At 40.5% G+C, this 18,322-nt stretch overlaps 1 protein-coding gene across 1 annotated transcript; it reads left to right on the top strand.

The window, feature by feature from the left end:
* The first annotated feature begins 912 nt into the window (after positions 1 to 912).
* On the top strand, positions 913 to 4,889 carry MMP7 (matrix metallopeptidase 7). The gene is made up of 6 exons (XM_037377230.1): positions 913 to 1,155; positions 1,688 to 1,911; positions 2,018 to 2,166; positions 3,322 to 3,447; positions 3,965 to 4,126; positions 4,676 to 4,889. The coding sequence occupies exons 1-6, from the start codon at positions 1,048 to 1,050 to the stop codon at positions 4,696 to 4,698; spliced, it is 792 nt and encodes a 263-aa protein (XP_037233127.1). The 5' UTR covers positions 913 to 1,047; the 3' UTR covers positions 4,699 to 4,889.
* Positions 4,890 to 18,322: the final 13,433 nt, after the last annotated feature.

The raw sequence follows: 18,322 nt of genomic DNA, 5'->3' as shown, positions 1-18,322 counted from the left end.
GTGCCTCTCCTTTTGGATTAGAGGTAATATGCACAGCCTGAAACAAATCACAAGCCAGTCTGTGGACTGGTGTTTCCAGTCCTCAGAAACTATCACTTCCAGTAGGGTTTGGTGGTATGAAGCTGAGACCGGTGATGGTCCCAGGGGACCAGGGAGGTTGTGGCTGCCCTGCTCAGCTTTGGTTTTCTCTGCCAATGCTTCATGGACCTCCATCAGATTGCACTGGTACAGCTAGAGGTAGAAGATATCTTCACATTCGTTAGGGTAAGCTCCTCTCTCTTTTTCCTGAGGGATTTCACCTATTTTTGTAAATTATATTTTATATCTAGTTCTCCAATATAAAAAGACTCTCCTGAAAGGCCATCTCATTTGGGAGGAAAGCAACAGACTTCCCACAGCTTCCTATTTCTAGAGGGCACATTTAAAGAGCTGCCTTCTGATCTCTGTAAAAACAGCAGAAACCTATTTAACTTCACTGAACTTCACCTTTCCTGCAGCATAGGGTACCTCACAAGAGAACTTGATTCAGAATAATTACCTAGACAGTGTTGTGCATGCTTCCTAGGAAATGCCACTAGTTTCAGTGAGATAGGACTCCCATCCATCACATCTTTGCCTCTGCATCAACTAATACAGGCAGGCTGTCTGACCAAGAGGCTGTTGCAAAATGCCTTTGTGTATAAGGAATTTGGGGAAGTCCAGTAAGAAGCGATTATACAGTAACTGTACTGATGAAGTTACACAACGTGAACGTCCCTATGACCCTGTGGTTTCACTGTTCGGAGAATATGAAAAGGAAGAGCCAAAGCTGGCTGCTGGCTATGACATGACATCAACAGGGAAGTCAAAGGCAAGGTTTGTTTAACGTGCTTTCATTTAGTTCTTAGAACAGTGATGACATTACATTAACACCACCAAAAAGTGAGTCATGTATATAATTGCCGCTTGGAGCTATCAGGACCTATATAAATATTTTAGCTGTGGTCTTGAGAGACAGAAGGTCAAACCCTTTCTGCTGTAGCAAGGTTCCTTGGTAAACTGGGCACTATGCGATACCTCCTGCTTTGTGCTGCCATCCTCTTACCTAAGAGTCTTGCTTTCCCAGCACGACTTAAACTAGAATCATCGAGCAACAGAGACCTTGAGGATTTAAAGGTATGTTACCAGGGGGACAACATAACTGCATTATCAATAACCTGATTTTTTATTTAGCTTCTATGTTCCTTTCCTATCTGTTTATATTATCTTCTTGTCTTACACTACCACACCAGTTTTCGCAGACGTGACTAAAGAATTTAAACTCGCTGACTAGTTTTAGACACCCTAAGTCTAGCATACAAAAGAAATCAAGTTCCAACTGGCAATAAAGGAGCACGTCACCCTTCCAAAGCATCTCAAAAATATTATGTAGACTACATTGGAAGGTTGCATATTTGAATGCTCAGTAAATAGTGTTTACTTAAAAGGGTTGCTTGCTTACAGTGTTTTGCTGCTATTGCAATTCTTTTTATATATGTTGGTCAATAATACAGTGAGAACAGAATTTGATAAACTAAAATAGGGAGAGAAAATAGATCTAAAACTAGCATGACTGCAGGATAATGAAACAATTCAATCATATCTATAATGCAATTACCAAAAGATCACAGGTGTATGTATTAATTTTTGTTTCCTTTTCTTCTTCCAGGCATATCTTGACAGATTCTTTCCACTTCTTACAAAAACACCAAGTTTAAGCTTAGAAGACAGGATTAAAGAAATGCAGAGGTTTTTCCACCTGACTTTAACTGGAAAATTAAATGCAGAAACAAAAGAAACAATGAAACAGCCCAGATGTGGAATCCCTGATATAGCAAACTACGAAACATTTCCTGGAAATCCAAGATGGAGAAAGAGACATTTGACTTACAGGTTAGTGATGTTTCAGGTTTTATGGGGAAAGGGGTTGCTTTGTATTTAACTGCGTGGGTTTCCTTCACACCCTAAGTGACATTAATCTGTCTCATTTTGCTACCAGGATTGTGAATTATACACCTGATCTACCTCAAAAGAAAGTGGATGATGCAATTAGAAGGGCCTTTATGGTATGGAGTGATGTGACTCCACTGAAGTTCCTAAGAGTATTCAAGGGACATGCAGACATTATGATTCAATTTGCACGTGGTGGTGAGAACACTTGTAATTTTTAAAATACAATGGTCCGTATTTGACTCAAAACATGTATTTTTATAGCCACAGCTTTAAGGCAGAACAGTTGGAATTATTCTGAAGTGTGCATAAATTTTATCTTGTCTTTATCATGCCACCAAATTTGTATGTTATGATTCAGTTTTACTCCTATGAAACCATTAAAAAATCCTTTCAGAGTTATAGCTGTGAAATGGAGGGACAATTTAGCTCCAGAACAAGATACTTAGATTTAGATGTGCAAAGCTCTGTCTGCCTTGACAAATAATGCAAACTAATGGGAACTGATCTGTAGAGCAAACCAGCTGGTTCTGAAGATCCAGCCTCCACAGGCTGGATTCAGGCAGGTTCAGGCTGGTTTACTTTGATCCAGATCTAGTTTGGTACCCTGGACTAAACAGGCTTTGGCATCTGGGGTACATTAGGTTTGCTCATAGAGAGTATCTTCTCGTTGATTTTCTTCTAGAAGGAGTCCCATTGATGCACTCCAAGATTGCACCAAGGTGCAAGCAAAAGCATGGTAAATGCGCATGTCCCAGTAGAGTTACTTCAGAAGCTCCCCTGTGATCTAGATTAATATATGAATGCACCCGTACCTTTAACCTGTGCCTGGCACCTAAATTGACTCAACTTAGCCAAACTAAATGACTACTTTATGGTTAGCTGACTTGTTCTCTAGATCCATTGACAATAGTTATTAGATCTCCATCAACCGTAAATGAAGATCAGACACCTAGCTTACAAGTAGATGGCTGCATATAAACACCAAAATGTCCCAGGCTCACTAACGGGAAGCATATTGTGTTGCCATGAAGAACTGACTAATGTGCCAGTGAAAGTGAGAAAGGATCCTGCAAGCTGGAATTTCTGACAAAGGCTCACAAAAAATGTTCAGCTCTTTCTGAAACATGCAGCAGTCTGAATTAGCAAATACAAGTTTTGAACCTAAGTCATTAATTTGGACAGTGTTTCCTAAGCCTTGCTCCTCGTTTCACAACCTTGCTGCTATTGTAGGATTTTTTTGTAAGGTTTGGTAATGAACAAAACTCGCACAAACAAGCAACATGTTTCGATTTGCTGAATTTAAACATTACAGCTGATGTCATCTGAGGATACATTTCTTTTTAAATGCAGAGCACGGTGATGGATATCCTTTTGATGGAAAAGGTAAAACACTAGCTCATGCATTTGCACCTGGAGAAGGTATTGGTGGAGATGCTCATTTTGATGATGCTGAAAGGTGGTCAGAGTACAATCAAGGTAAAACCCACATGTGTGTATAAAGGGGAAAGGCAAATATTGTACATGTTAGAAGAATACGGCCATAGGAAATGCTTTCCATAACGCTTCATGCTTTGGCACCATTTCAGGACCAACATTTCTGTTCTCTTCAACTACCTTTCTAAGTACTTGTGCTTCATTATCATTAGCAGCTACATAATGCCTGTCTGTCCATATTTTAAAGCACTTTCATGGACTAAACAAGGACTATGAGCCTCTGTTTTCTATATAAATTATGAAAAGGTAAAATGACCTGCTTGTAGTTTGACTAAAAGCAGGGTTGGAAAGAGACTGAGGGCCTCCAGATGCAAGAGATCAGTAATATTTTTATTAAAATATTACAGTAACGTAAGGAAGATCAGTAATAACTGATCAAAACTCTGAGATTTCATTCCAAGGGAATTAAAGATATAAATTCTCCTGCTACTTCAATTCTTTGTATGCTAAAAAGAAATGTCACACCTTTAACATACTTTTCTATTCTTCTGTGCTGCAGAAGTTAATTTGTTCCTTGTTGCTGCTCATGAATTTGGCCATTCTTTGGGACTTGCTCATTCAAATGTCCAGGGAGCTCTGATGTACCCTCTCTACTCATATGTGAACCCAGCAACCTTCAGACTTTCAGAGGACGATAAGCGAGGAATTCAGAAGCTATATGGTAAATTCATTATAAGATTTGATTTTCAAGATAAAACTTGCTGTGGTACAGGTCTCACTACTCTCCCTGATTGCAAGGGCCTCATCATATTACCAAAAAGAAAGAAGGGGAACAAACTTGTGAGAAACGTATCCCTGTATACTCCATCTGCTATGTTCCTTCTGTAGCATGTTGCCACTGCAACCAAGAGGTGATGGAGTAGCAGTGCAGCAGCCTGATGCACTGTCTTCCTGCAGACCTACATATTGCCAAACAAATCCAGTGGACTTTGCTCTGCAAATGAGCTCTTTCAGTGAGTGGGTTTACTGGCAGGGAAATGAAAGATACTGTGCCACTTACTGAGTGAATGAGACAGTTCAGTGAAGGCAGAAACTACTCAGCAGTAGAAGTGGAACACAACCAGAATTGACCCTACAGAGTAAACTTTGCCAGGTTTGCTTTTCTTTAGATGCCATCTTCCTCAGGGCGAGGAACACTAGGAATAAAACACAGTTGTCTACATTGTGTATTTCCAGTACAGTCTCTATATTTTGTGCTTCTTTCCCACAGGGAGAAAGTCGTCAAACTTTTGAAGGCAGTGCTTCAAAAAGATGAAATAATTCACATCTGGTTGCTTTGGTATGCCAAAACAATTTTAATCCTCTAGATAATTAAAGTGGTAAACTCCTGGACTGCACTTTCCCTCCCTGATTTTTTATATTGATTTATTTGCACTTTATACAATTTCACTTAACAATTAAAAAAAAAAACAACACCAAACTTGTATACTCTGTTGTCTAATAGAGTTTTTTTAATTGTCTTCTGGTATTTCACTGGAGCATTAAATAACTCCTGTATGTGTGATAGACAAATATCTTTCTGAATAGAGGTATAGGTCCCTGAAGAGCCTGTGTGCATTTACCGCTGGAGTTACAACTGTTCACGGCTCACTTTCAGTTCCCATGCATGTCCTGGCCCTCCACAGTACCTACTGCTGCCTTCTCAGAATCAGTGTGCTTCTCTCCTATATGGTTCACACAAAGAGGAGAAGGTCCCCACAGGGCATGAGCTGGAATGCTTTCCCAAAGGGAACAGCTTTTCAATTTTGTGTCCTCTCTGGCTTACCAGAGAAACAGGTTTGAGAAGTAGTAGACTAGGATTCCCGTTGTCCAGTGTGATATTCCAACATGTCTCAGGTATTCTGAATTTTAAAAAGACACCAAACAGGAATTCTCCTTCCCTCCATTGGAAGACTATTCCCACATTGCCAGAAATCAAAAGCAAGCACAGACAGGCATAGGATGACCTCCTGGTTGCTGGAGCTGGCCAGTTGTCCTGGAGGTCTGAGCTCTCTGCTGCAGGGTGGCATACCTGTCTTCCTGCCATAACTGAAGAGCTGAAATGACATGGGAAAATGCATTCCTGTCTCTCAATCCCAGAAGAAAATGCCTGTGCCTTCCTGGCTCCCTGAGCAAAGCATCACCTGAGGAACTTCAAAGCCTCCACTGGGCTTAGTCCTTGGAGAGATTGGGAAAGATGTGATGAGAACAGTTTACTTTGCACACAGGCAGTGGTCTACAAACACTGGAGTTTTTTTGCATATATAGCAGGACAAACTCTTATAGGATCAATGGTTTCTCCATTAGGAGTGTTTTATGCTCCCTGATGGGGAGAGAAGGCAGCTTCTACCTCAACACATTTGCCAGATGCGCACAAAGATCTAGTCTCTCAAAAGATTGACAGTATGTCCCAGCCTTTATCCAAAGGCTTTTTCCAGTTCAAGAGCTGCTGCCTGGTGATGCAAGGGCTCCAAGTCCACATACAGCTGAGAAGAAGTTTTGCTCAGCCCCAGGTTTAGTGCAGGACATGTGAGAGATGGAAGTCTGCTCATGGGCCAAGTGGGACTCAAGAAAGTGGTAGCATCTTTTGCAATTCAAGGGCTGGGTGGAAAGGAGGAGAGGCAATTTTAATCTCCGTATACTCAAAAGACTTATGTCCTGCTCTCTCAGCCACTTAGACATACACATTTCCTAGGATGGCATCTAAACACGAATGCACTTCCTAAGGTAGGTCTAATTCCCACTCAAGTTTCTGGGTACCAACTGATCTCCGGGTTTGCTCTTCCTCGCTCCCTGGAGCTGGAAGGGATGTGAAACAAGTTGTAAGGATACAGGTCAAGTTCCCTCTACCATATTACAAAACTACCTTTTCCTGCTTTCCTTCTGACCTCTTCTAATCACTCCTTTCCTAGCTGACACTTTACCTTCAATGTACTCCATCAGAAAAAGTGTCTTCAGCATCCATGGGATTACCACTGCTCTGCGATTGCCTTGGAAGTGCCTCCAGCAACAGCAGAGGAGCAATCCTATAGCAATCATCTACCTGAAGAGGGTAGGAGAGAGAATTAGAGCTCTACACCTACCAGACAGGCTGCAGTTTATTCGATGAAGAATTCCTGTTAGTCCAGTCCCTCTAACAATATCTGCTGCAAGAAGCAGCACCTTATCATGGTATGGCTGAAATAAGTCACTGACAGACATGCAGAGTGTCAAGGATATGTAAGGACAGGGTATGAAGCATGCTTCTTTCAAGTGCTTCCCTCTCAGAAAGCTTTCTCACCTCTAAACACTCCCACCAGTTACTAGCCATTTCTTCCACATGAAGCTCAAAGATGAAGTAGCTAGGGCTAAGCGGGTAGTATCCTGACGGCACAGGTGTCTTGAGGTATGAGAAAAACAGGAAGCCCCAGAACAGAGGGTCAGATCCCAGACTGCATCAAAGACTATGAAGAATGGGACTAGTGAGCTCCGTGACCTGTGTGGATGCTTGACCAACTTGGGTCTACCTGTGGAGTCCTGGAAAGATGCAATGCTGACAGAAAGTACCCTGTTCTCTTGGCCAAAGCCCCCACAGGGAACATAGCACAAAACAGAGACACACCATGCTCTTTATTGAGCTCAAGTCACTCGCTAGTGCTTCTTAAAGAGAAGACAGACATCATCAGAGGAACGACTGTGCAGAGAGAACCATTCCTAAAGATGCATGGGACAATCCATGCACCGTGCTGGACGATGTGCTGTACTGACACATGAGGAAGGCATGAGAACAAATACTTGGCTGAAAGTAGCAGACCTGTTTTCTAGAGTACAAATTTCCATGTGAACTGAGAGGAATGGGGTAAAATTCAAGAGGTGTATTCCTAGGAAGACCGTCCTGACAACAGGACACATCTGGGAGACAGCTTCCAGTGAGGACACGAGCTGACTGGCCTGCAGCAGGGCCAGCACAAGGTGGGAGTGAGGCACCCTTGTGTCTTGAAGTAGGCACATCTGAGAGGCAGCAGCACTCGGCTAGCATCTCTACAGCATGTGAAATAAAGTAGGAGCCACAATTTCTGTCCTGAGAAGGCAACGGTAGCACTGATGAGCTGTCAGCAGCATCCTACCTCTTGCTGAGCTCTTGTTGTGCTGCCATTTGCACACAGGACCTCCTTCCCTTTGGGGAAAACTGCCACCGGCACACCTCACCCTGCTTACTAGACATTGATGCGATATCTGCCTCCATCTAGTGGTACAGCTCAGCAAACTGCACTGGCTTTACACCCTGTTGTAAGGTGCGTCTTGCCTGTCCAGAAGCCCACAGCAATTACTGCTATACATCCCACCATTAGGGTAACTTAGAGACAGGAGCAAATTTAGAAAGGATGCTGCTGCCTCTTCCTTCTTCGCTTTATTCTACTCATTCTGTGTAAGTTTTCACATGCTCTTCCTAGTAGTATCTGAGGACATCTAAACACCATCTGCTTCCTCCTCTTCCATACAAAAGAAGAAATGGGGATTCACATAGCATTTTGGTTTGGTAGGGCTTTGAATTTTTGTTTGCTTGCACTACTGTTCTTTTAAATAGAAATTTACTTAAATGTAACTTTGCTGTTCCAGAGAGTACAACAAGCAGCAAATGAACTTTCAAATATACTAATATTTCTGATGGGCCCTTTGACCAACCACACGTAAAGGATAAGCTTTACTGCTGTTTTAAAAAAGTCATGGTTACTACCCTAGAGAGGCTATTATCAGGACTTACACAGTCACTCAGGTATCTTGAGCCTACTCCATCAAACACAGAGTAATATTCTGAGAGGGTAAAGTCGATATACATGTGGTGGAATTATGCACAAGAGGTGCACAGGACCGGTAGGAAAATAGCAGCTTTAATTCACACTACACTATTGATTCTACTTATCTGCTGTCTAATAAAAGTTTATGACAAAATACACATCTGGATAATTTTAATTGTACCATTCATTAATTTTTCTTTCTTCTAAGATGTGCTTTTAAACATAATTGTCTTATATTAATTTATCTGTCCATATAGATGTATGTACAGATTAGATTTTACTAGTATAAATTGAAACAGTATCACTGGTTAGTTATTCGGAGAAAAGCCTAGTGCTATGCTTTAGCTTCTATTCATTACCTAGATTTTAAATATTTATTATTTTATGAGATTTTGAAACAATTTGTGTATCCAAAGACATTTTAAAAAGTGATGAAGCTTGTAATTTCCTAAGCCATCAGAAATACTGCAAGAAGAATCCTCATCTCTTCTCATCTGCTTTTGCCAAATACAGCAGAAGCAGCATTTTACTTCAGGCACTAGCAATTTCTACAGTTTGAATATATACCATTTTGAGGTGTGCAGGGGAGACTTACCAATCCTCCTTTTCTAGTCTTGGGTCACTGCTTTTTCCTTTCATATTAATCTCTTTACATACATCCTTCCTCCTTTTCTGGTATTTTTAGATATATTTTTTTCTTCAATTACTGTGTCCGCATTGTCTCCTCTTCTCCTTGGTGACTGTAACAGTGTTTGGCTATGCGGCGATAATGCACATTCAAACACGACTTCAGTCCTTTCTTTCAGTCTACCATTTCTCTCACACAATGAGGGAGAATCATCTTTAATCCAGAGCTTCTCTGTGAAATGTGTGGCATTATGTCCTTGGGATGAGTTTCTCCTGGAATCCTGGAAATGGACACATTTGATTCTACAAATAAAGCCATGAAGAAGATTATACTGGTGTAAGGACACTTTCATTTATCTTTTAATTTATTTATTTCCCCAACAAACAGCCTAACAAAAACAGAACCGACAGTAAAAATGTGTAACAACAGTGCATCAGGAATGAAGCGAGATGGCCATTTTGACATTGCAAGGATGGACAAACAGTACTAGATAAAACATCTCAAAGTAAGAAATACACCTTCATTTCAAGTTCTCAGCTACAGGAAAGTGGTCCTCCAATACTTGAAGTGATTGTAAGTCCAGCTCTGAAGTTTATATAGCAGCTTGTATCTCTTCATTTTCTGTATCTCCATGTCTGAGATCAAAGAAATAAAAAATAGAGGTCATGCTATGAATAGTACATGTTCCCAAGACTTTTTGTTTGTTTGTTTTGCAGCAAGGTATTTCTGGACAGTGTTAACAGCAACATTCAGCAGGGCTTCTCTGATTTCTCCACATGAGAAACCATTTCTGGTGCTATAATATTCATAATACTTCACTTCCAAAAGGGCCATCATTCTTGAGGAAATTCCTTTTATTTTATAATCTGAGTACTTAAACTTTATATGGTTCAAATACTGTCTGGACAAATTCATGCAGAAAAAAAATCCATTAAATGATTCTTTATGAGTCCCTATCTCATGAACTTCCTGACCTATAAATTACTGAAAGCTAATATGTTTTGCTTGGGAATGAATACTGTATGTTTGTTCTATTATTATATTCTTACCTAGGTAGCCCTTATGGGGGACCAAACACACAGCTACACAGATATTTTTTGAATCTAGTATAGCCATCCTTATGTTTGGCTTTTTTTTTTTTTCCTTTCTACAGGCTATATACTTAAATCAAACCTGCTTTTCCAAGCTTTGCAGTCTGCCAAACTGCACTCTTACACTTCTTCTACAAGGTTATTTGCCACCCTGTCTCTATCTGGTTATTTAATAACTGTCTATCTTACTGTTTTCAGAGTATTTCTCCATTTTCTTCCTCATTTACATACAGTTCCATCCAGGGCTCTTTTTCCTTCTCAGATGAATAATAAAAATAAAAATTTACCTTTGCAGGCTGCTGTCCCTAAAAGAAACAAGGGTACTGCCCTCGGCACCCTGTCACCTGTGATTGTCCTGGTTTCAGCTGAGATAGAGTTAATTTTCTTCTTAGTAGCTGCTGCAGGGCTGTGTTTTGGATTTAGTATGAAAATAATGTTGATAACATGCTGATGTTTTAGCTGTTGCCAAGTAATGCTTGCTTTAAACCAGGGACTTTTAAAGTTTCCCATGCTGTGCCAGTGAGCCGGTGCACAGTAGCCGGGAGGAGGCACAGCCAGGACAGCTGACCTGAAGTAGCCCAAGAGGCATTCCATACCATCAAACATGATGTTCAGTATATGATGTTCAGTATATAAACTGGGGGGGGGGGAGGTTGGGGGGTTGGCTGGGGCCTGCCGGTTGGTGCTCGGGGACTGGCTGGTCAGTGGGCAGTGAGCAGCTGTATTGCGCATCGCTTGGGGGTTTTCCCCTTTGGGTTTTATTCCTCTCTCCTTCTCTCTCCTTTTCATTACTTTTTTTATTATTACTTATTTTATTTCAATTATTAACTTGTTCTTAGCTCAACCCATGAGCTTTACCTTTTTCCCAGTTCTCCTCCCCATCCCACTGCAGGGCAGGGGGTGGACTGAGCGAGTGGCTGTGTGGCGCTTAGTTACCCACTGAGGTTATACCACCACAGCGATGCATTCAGATCCAGGGAAAACCTTGCCATCAGGCAGCTGAACTCCCACCCCTGCTCTGTGCAGGAACTTGGCTTTGCATGAAGGCTCATGTTGTTTCAGCTTTTAATTTTATAATGGGGCTTAATTGCTACATACTCTAGATGAAGGCCAGTGATAGCTGGTATTGACAGGGGAATAAGATCTCTGGAGAATAAATCTAATGACATCAGCAGCAATTCCAGTGTTAGCAACGTATCTTAAAGCTGCTACAAGTAAAAAGCTCACAGATATGCGATGGGAAAGAGCTGATGAGCTGCAAAAGTATGAAGTATGGCCTGCCACAGTACCATCCTCTTGACTTTTCCTTGGTAGTGGAAAAAGCTAACTGGAAATTTCATCCAGTTTGAAGATACCTTTTTTTCCTGTTTTTATAGCATCGTATCTTCAACAAAACCCACCTTAAACAGGATGTTCTTAATGGTATCATAATTATGTTTTCAGTTTCAGCAATGCCCATCTGAAGTAGCTCCACTGACGTCAATGCAATTATTTTGGATTTATCTGTAACAGTAAAAGTGTTAGCAAAGGACTACAGAAAATATTATCTGTTTTGACTACTGTTACAGCAGGAACCACAAGCCAAAGAACTACAGATAATCACTGTTGGAAAAGGCTGAGGAAAATTATTTAGGGGTGGAAATGTCTAGTCTGTTCTGTCAGCCCTAAAAATAAAGTTCAAAGGCAATAAAACCAGAAGCATACAGACAAGCAGCAGGCTGCTGAGGTATATAGGAAAATACGGAAATCCATCCACATCAGAAAAACAGAAAACACTAGATGTCTTCAGCTTGGCCACATGAAGGGATCTGACAGAGCTGATACACTGAGTGTAGCAAGATACTCATTATTCCTTGTAATTCAAAAAGTAAAGCACTCCAAATGAAATGTTATGGGAGATTTAAAAAAAAATATGTACTTTTTTTACACAGCGAATAACTCAGCTGTGGAATTCACTGATGGTGGAGACTCAAATTCATAAAATCATAGAATTGTTTAGGTTGGAAAAGACCTTTAAGATCATCTAGTCCAACCATTAATTTAGCACTGCCAAGTCCACCACTAAACCATGTCCCCAAGCACCACATCTACATGTCTTTTAAATACTTTCAGGGACGGCAACTCAACTGCTTCCCTGGGCAGCCTGTTCAAATGCTTGAAACCCTTCTGGTGAAGAATTTTTTCTTAATTCACCTAAAGGTGAAAGGGATCTATGGTACTACTATGGGCTTTTCTAGATGGAGCTTTGCACTTGAAGCAGAGGTATCTAGGATCTAAGTAAGGTGGTGCTGAAAAATCAATTTGCATTCAACACCAATCTACCCAGTTCGGGCATGAATTACAGAATACAGTACATTGCCAAAAGCATTTGCCCATTCCATTAACTGCTGTTTGTGCAAAAAAAATCTGAACATAAATTGGAGTTTCTAATGTTAAATACCTTTTCAATTACAGAACAGTGTCGTGGTGGCATTCCTGATCACATACTACTCACAAATAATGCACTCAGAGTCCAACCATTACTCTTGAAATCAATGGCTTCCCACTAAAGAAACAACTTACTCTTTACAAAAAATGAGCTTTGCAAAAGATCAAACACGGTGTTCTTGTTATTCACAATTGGATGTTGGATCAGGAAAAGCCTGAATCAGGACTTTCCTGCTGTCCTTTGAAGGGAATCAGCCAAATGACACACAAAGCTTGCAATAACTAGAGGTAGGTTTAACACAAAAATAGGCTGCATTTAAAGAACGCAGCCAGGGATGCATTCTTTCTTTGCTTTGTACTTTCAGGAGCAGTTACTCTAATCCTAATGCAGAGAGCAGAAATAACCTAAAAATGTCCATTTCCACTGGAAGACAACTCTCTTTGACTTGAACTCAGATGTAAATATATTCACTGCTCACTGATGTTCAGAAATAGTAGAAATGAATTCCACCCTTCCAGTCCCAGAACTTTAAGTGGATTCCTGGGTTGAACAGACTTGGCACAGTCATCTTCAGGTCATCACTAATGCATCTTTCTTCTACCTAAAAATAACTGCATTTAGGTTGTTCCTAAGTGTTTCTCACACTGACTTGTTTTACTAGGGCCCTGCTCTCCTCTTTGTCTGCTTGGCTGACCTTATACTCCTAGACTTTTTCCAAGTGTAGTCTCACATTCTTCACAACATTTGCAATATTCAGCATTTATAGAGTAAACTGGAAATAATTCACAACTGGGTCAAGCTGAGATCTATCAGTGCATGGTAACACAAAGACACAGTAAAATGGCAACATTTCCATCTTTCCATTTTGAAGTGATAGCAGCAGCTCTGCAGTCTCCCCAGAACCTTTTCTATAGAACCACTAATCATCAAAAAATGCAAGTAAAAACTGTAGGAATCTAGTAGGGATGAAAAGTGACAGGCTAGAGAGGAAGATCAGGAATCTTTGTACTGTCAGTATGGAAAGAATTACCTAGATTCATGATCAAGACCTCCAATAAAATGCAGCCTGGAATAGCTCAAAACAGTCATTCCCTTAGATGAGAGGTGCTATGGCCAAGGAGAGGCACACTGCCACCAGGGGCTGACCCACAGGGTAATGTGAGCCACGAAGGAGCAACAAAGAACATCACCCCAGGAAATGTGGTACCACATCCTAAAGCTAATGGCTGCCAGTAATACAAGGTCCCTTTCATCATATTAGACAAAGGAGCTCAAAAATCCTGACCCTGATAAGTGTCAGATGGGAAATTCCACAGCTAGACAGAAAAAAGAAAATAAGTTGCTGCTGAAAACATACATTCAGTTTTCTCATTATAATCATAGTCTTCCTGACTAGCAAAGCCTTTCTTTCTCACTATGCTTACAACAACAACTAACAGCAGTTAAGGATGAAAGGGAAAATTATTGCAAAATACATTAAAAGACATTAAATAATTAAATTAATGTGCAACAATACATTCATGTTATTTTAATGGTCCCGATGCTGTTCTATTTTTTTAATACTTGGGGGAAATTGCAGTATGAACTGACATTGCTTAAAAAAATTAACAGTAGAAAAGTATATAAGAATGGTGCTTTTGTTGGTAATTGGGCTTATCAGAAACATTTTTGCCTCAAGTTTCCTTCAATATTTTCCAGTGGTTCTGAATATGAACGGAAAGAGTGATAGAAGAGGTGGGAAAGAATCATAATGTGGTGAAGAAAAGGTTTAACTTTTTCTCTCTAGTCATACTATTTTCTTCATTCCTACCTTCAGTGCCAGAAATGGGAATAAGGCTTCATTCCTTGCATAAAAAGATTTAAGCTTTCACTTCCTGGCAATGAGAAGTTAGATAGAAATTTGAGCAGAAGTCAAAATGCTGGGACAGCCCTAATATCAGCACAATACTCTTTTAAATGTGCCATAGCTTTGCAAATAAAACTCGACCACTTAGAATCCTCCTTGAGATAATTTTCCAAGCCATTAGATGATTATCTAGTCCTGATGTAAAAAGATCCAATTTTTAGTTAGGAGTGAGTAGAATATCCTATGATAATAAGGAAGATACCAGTTTTCATAAGAAGCCAGAACAAAGAAGTCACTTTTACTTGAGTTTGCTATGGCTACAAAGCAAAACGGTATCACACCACTATCAGGCTGGTTCAAACAGCTCAGAGTTCACACACATTGCAAGTCATGTTTGAGATGATGGATAAATATTGGTCAGTACTTTCCACTGAGCTATTTGCTCCCACAGTACAATATCCACTGCATAGAAACCCTTTGGATGTGGGACACTTTGTACATACTCTTCCTATGTAAGCTGAGGAATGGGTCCATCCATTTAGAAGACTCTGCCAACAGTCTTTGCTGCTTGCTAGGCCAGTTCGATCATTTTGCCATGGTCTTTCACACAACATGTAAGCATTAGAAAAGCCCACACAAATTCCACCTCCCATTACACATTGCCCATCTTCATATTTTGGCTTAACATTGTGTTTTGACAAAAACACCCTACAATGCTTAGGGATGCAGCATACCTATATCACTTAAAGCACTAATCCTAACTTCTACATGCTGTCATCCTAAGATTTTTATTGCCCTATTATCTCTTAGCTTCAATTTGTGTTGTAAATATTTCAGTTGTTTAACCATATTTTCATTAGGTTTATACAGTACCTCAAATGATTGGTCCCGAGTTCCGTTTTTTAGTCTCTTTGTTATTACAGAAGAGGTAGCAGTATAAAATAATATTCTCCCATCTCCCCACATTAACTACATACTAGAATTTGGGAAAACTTACATAAGTGGTAACCAGATTTCTGCTTGTAACACAGTTACAAATGCTACAGACTTTAGATGCCTTAATCAAAGTTCTCATGGGTAAAAATCACTAGCAATCTAGATGACAGCCAAGAAGCTGTCCTAGGTAGTACCTTGGCAATAGTTTGTTTAACAGCATAAAAAATCACCTAGCAAAAAGTTCAGTGTGAATATCCTGGAAGTACCAGATCAGAGCAAACACACTGTTTCAAAGGGAATCCTGCATCTACAGTATTTTTGCCGATCTGACTTCCCTTCAGGCAGCCCTAGCTTCTGCACTTCACTTGTAAAATGTTGTCACTATTTTTCTTTAAATAAAATATATTGCACTGCAAGCTAAGTTTTGTTTCTAAGAATACCACAGTTCTTTCACACCTTCAATCCCATTTGCCACATTCTGTACTCTTGAGATCAAAGGTTTCTTTTACCAAGTAAACTATGCAAAGACCCTGCGTAAGATTAAATAGCAGTTTTATAAATCAAACCTTAAGTGCATAAATGCATTTTTTATTTCAAGCAGTAAATTAAAGAGTTGAAGCAGAAACATTGTCTTTGCAGCCATTACAATTCAAACACTGAAACTTGTAAAATTTTTATTACAGCCCATTTTCAAAATGCCTATGCTCAATGTAAGAAAGGTATTTCTACTTCTGGTAGTTTGTGCTACCAGAGAGGTAAAAACAGTGAATGTAATGTTATTCCCTCTAAGTACTTTATTTCCAGGCTATGTCTGTAAAACAAAGTAAAAATACCCTTTTTGTAATTACTTCAAATTTAATTTTAGGTATCATATGATATAAATTAGAGTTCCCTAAATCTTTGCCAACTTGAGTGTGCATTCACAAGCTGATGTGCTCTCATGCACAGCCACAAATGCTTAGCGGTGTACCTCCTCCAGCGCAGACTTACCCTTGGGCCACAATCCTTTCAGAGGTGTACCTCCTGTGGCATGGACATAACCATGGCCACAGATGCTTCGAGGTGTACCTACCTGCTCTGGCATGGCCACAGTCACTTTGGGGTGTCCTGCTCCTGCATAGACTCATCCACAGGTCACAGTCCCTTTGACTCGAGTTCACACTGGAGCTCCAGCCTGTCCAGTACAGCAGCACAGAAACAGCAGCCATGCCCTGGTCACCTGCCAGCCCAGGTGCATTGCCACGGCTGTCATCAAAATGTTCCCAGGCACAGCACAGTAAGATGATAAGCAGTGCAGCAGTACAGTGAGCAGCAAAAGCAAAAAGCAACCACTAATGAATGCTAGACTCTAACATGCAGTAAGGCAAGCAAGCCGCATGGCAAGCACCAGAGCCTGCAAATTAATAGCTAAACAGCAATAACAGCTATAAATTCAATCTAGCACATTCCAATCAAATCTGTCATTATGTTGAACCCTTTGACCTCCTCATTAGGCACCAAGAAGGATTGTCATGGTTTAATCCCAGAGGATCCCCAGAAATATGTGTCAGCAAATTACTTAAATTAAAAAAAATAAAATAAAAAATTAAGAGAAGATGGATGTACAGGTTATGACAGTGAGAAGGACAGATATTTGGAAAAGCTTTCTCGAAGTACCGAGTGTTACTGCTGGAAAAGTTTCTGTGATACTGGTTCTTTCTTTCTTGAGTCCTGCAGCACATTTTTTTCAGTTCTGGATCAAAGTCTGATACTACTATTTTACCCTTACTGATTTATGAGCATGTGCTTTCCAGCTACATTACGACATTGTTATAGCATTGACCCATGTGTGCCAATACCATGGTGCTCACAATGAGCAGTATATCAAACCCTCACATGAGTTTGCAGCTCACAAACTGTTAATTCCCCAAAAGGTGATCCAGCCTGCCAAACAAAATGAACGCCTGATTGAACTAACTGCAGTATAAATATTTCATCTTACTATTATGGTAGATTTTAGCAGAAACAGATGCAGAATCCTATGGAATCTAAAACATTTTCAAAAGGAAAACTTACCTTCTTGCATACTGCAGCACTGACCTAATTTGCATGCATTTTCATAGCAACTACAGACATATCATTAGTCTTTGTTTAAAAGATATCGATCATTATCACAATCCAGAAACAGTATCAGTTAAAGGGGTGAAATCATTTTAAGACCATCAATAGTGAAAGCATGGAGCTATATGACAGACTTCATTTACAGATTTTTCAGCTGCTACATCACATATAGTATTTCTTGCTTTTAGAAAGGGTTGGGTTTGGGGTTTTTACATTAGTTACAGATTCCCTTTGCTTGTTATCTTGCCTTTTCCAGCTGCAGTCCCAGACAGGAATAAGACCAGACCATGATGTGCTGAAGTCCTCAGCCACACAGCCAGATAAATTTGCTACCGTCTACAAAGACACAGATATTAAGGAATCAAAAATTACACCAGCTCTTGGCACCAACCTAGTGATGCAGTGGCACGGCAAGAGCAAGCAGTCAGCTGGCCCATGCCACAATGGGATGGGTGTCTCCTGGCTACCAGGGAGATGTCAGACTGACAGCTTGGAAAGACACAGGCTGGAGCTGCCCATGGGGATTGAGGGCAGCTGCTCCCTTTTTTTCTTGATATTAACCTGCCTTTTGCAGCCGCAGGCCCAGACAGGGACAGGACCAGACCATGGCACACTCCCATCCCCTCCCTCCACAGCCAGTCAGCCAGAGATTTCTGCAGCTTTCAACAAGCCATTGACCTAAGGCCCAGGAAGCACACACACACAGTCTGCACCACGCGTGGTCCCACAGCCTGCTGGAGGCTCCTCACAGCCGTGGACAAGGGGAGCTCCATGCCACCTACCCTCTCTCTCTGAAATTGGCCTTTAAATACAATTTTCTGATTCATGAGCCATTGACTTGTTCTTCTGCTTGGTGTGGTCTTTCAGGGGAAACTTCCTAGGCCTTTTTTTTTTATTGGCCTTGTCACACTGAATGTCTACATCTTTACGTATGTCTATAGATAAAAATATCTTTGTATATAGACATATAGAATAGAACATTTCCCTGTATCTTCCTTACAGGAAGAAAGTGGGCAGCCAACCAGAGGCTGCTCTGAGATCATGTGGGTATGATGCTTTCAAAACATGGAA

This window comes from Falco rusticolus, chromosome 2 (assembly GCF_015220075.1).
Source record: "Falco rusticolus isolate bFalRus1 chromosome 2, bFalRus1.pri, whole genome shotgun sequence".
NCBI lineage: Eukaryota > Metazoa > Chordata > Aves > Falconiformes > Falconidae > Falco > Falco rusticolus.
This window is presented reverse-complemented; position numbering and strand designations above follow the sequence as displayed.

Bases quoted from the DNA above. Each gene is read 5' to 3' on its own strand.
- MMP7 (XM_037377230.1), top strand. From the start codon at position 1,048: ATGCGATACCTCCTGCTTTGTGCTGCCATCCTCTTACCTAAGAGTCTT. The intron at 1,156-1,687 runs GTATGTTACCAG...TTCTTCTTCCAG, and splicing joins GAGACCTTGAGGATTTAAAG to GCATATCTTGACAGATTCTT. The intron at 3,448-3,964 runs GTAAAACCCACA...TCTGTGCTGCAG, and splicing joins GTGGTCAGAGTACAATCAAG to AAGTTAATTTGTTCCTTGTT.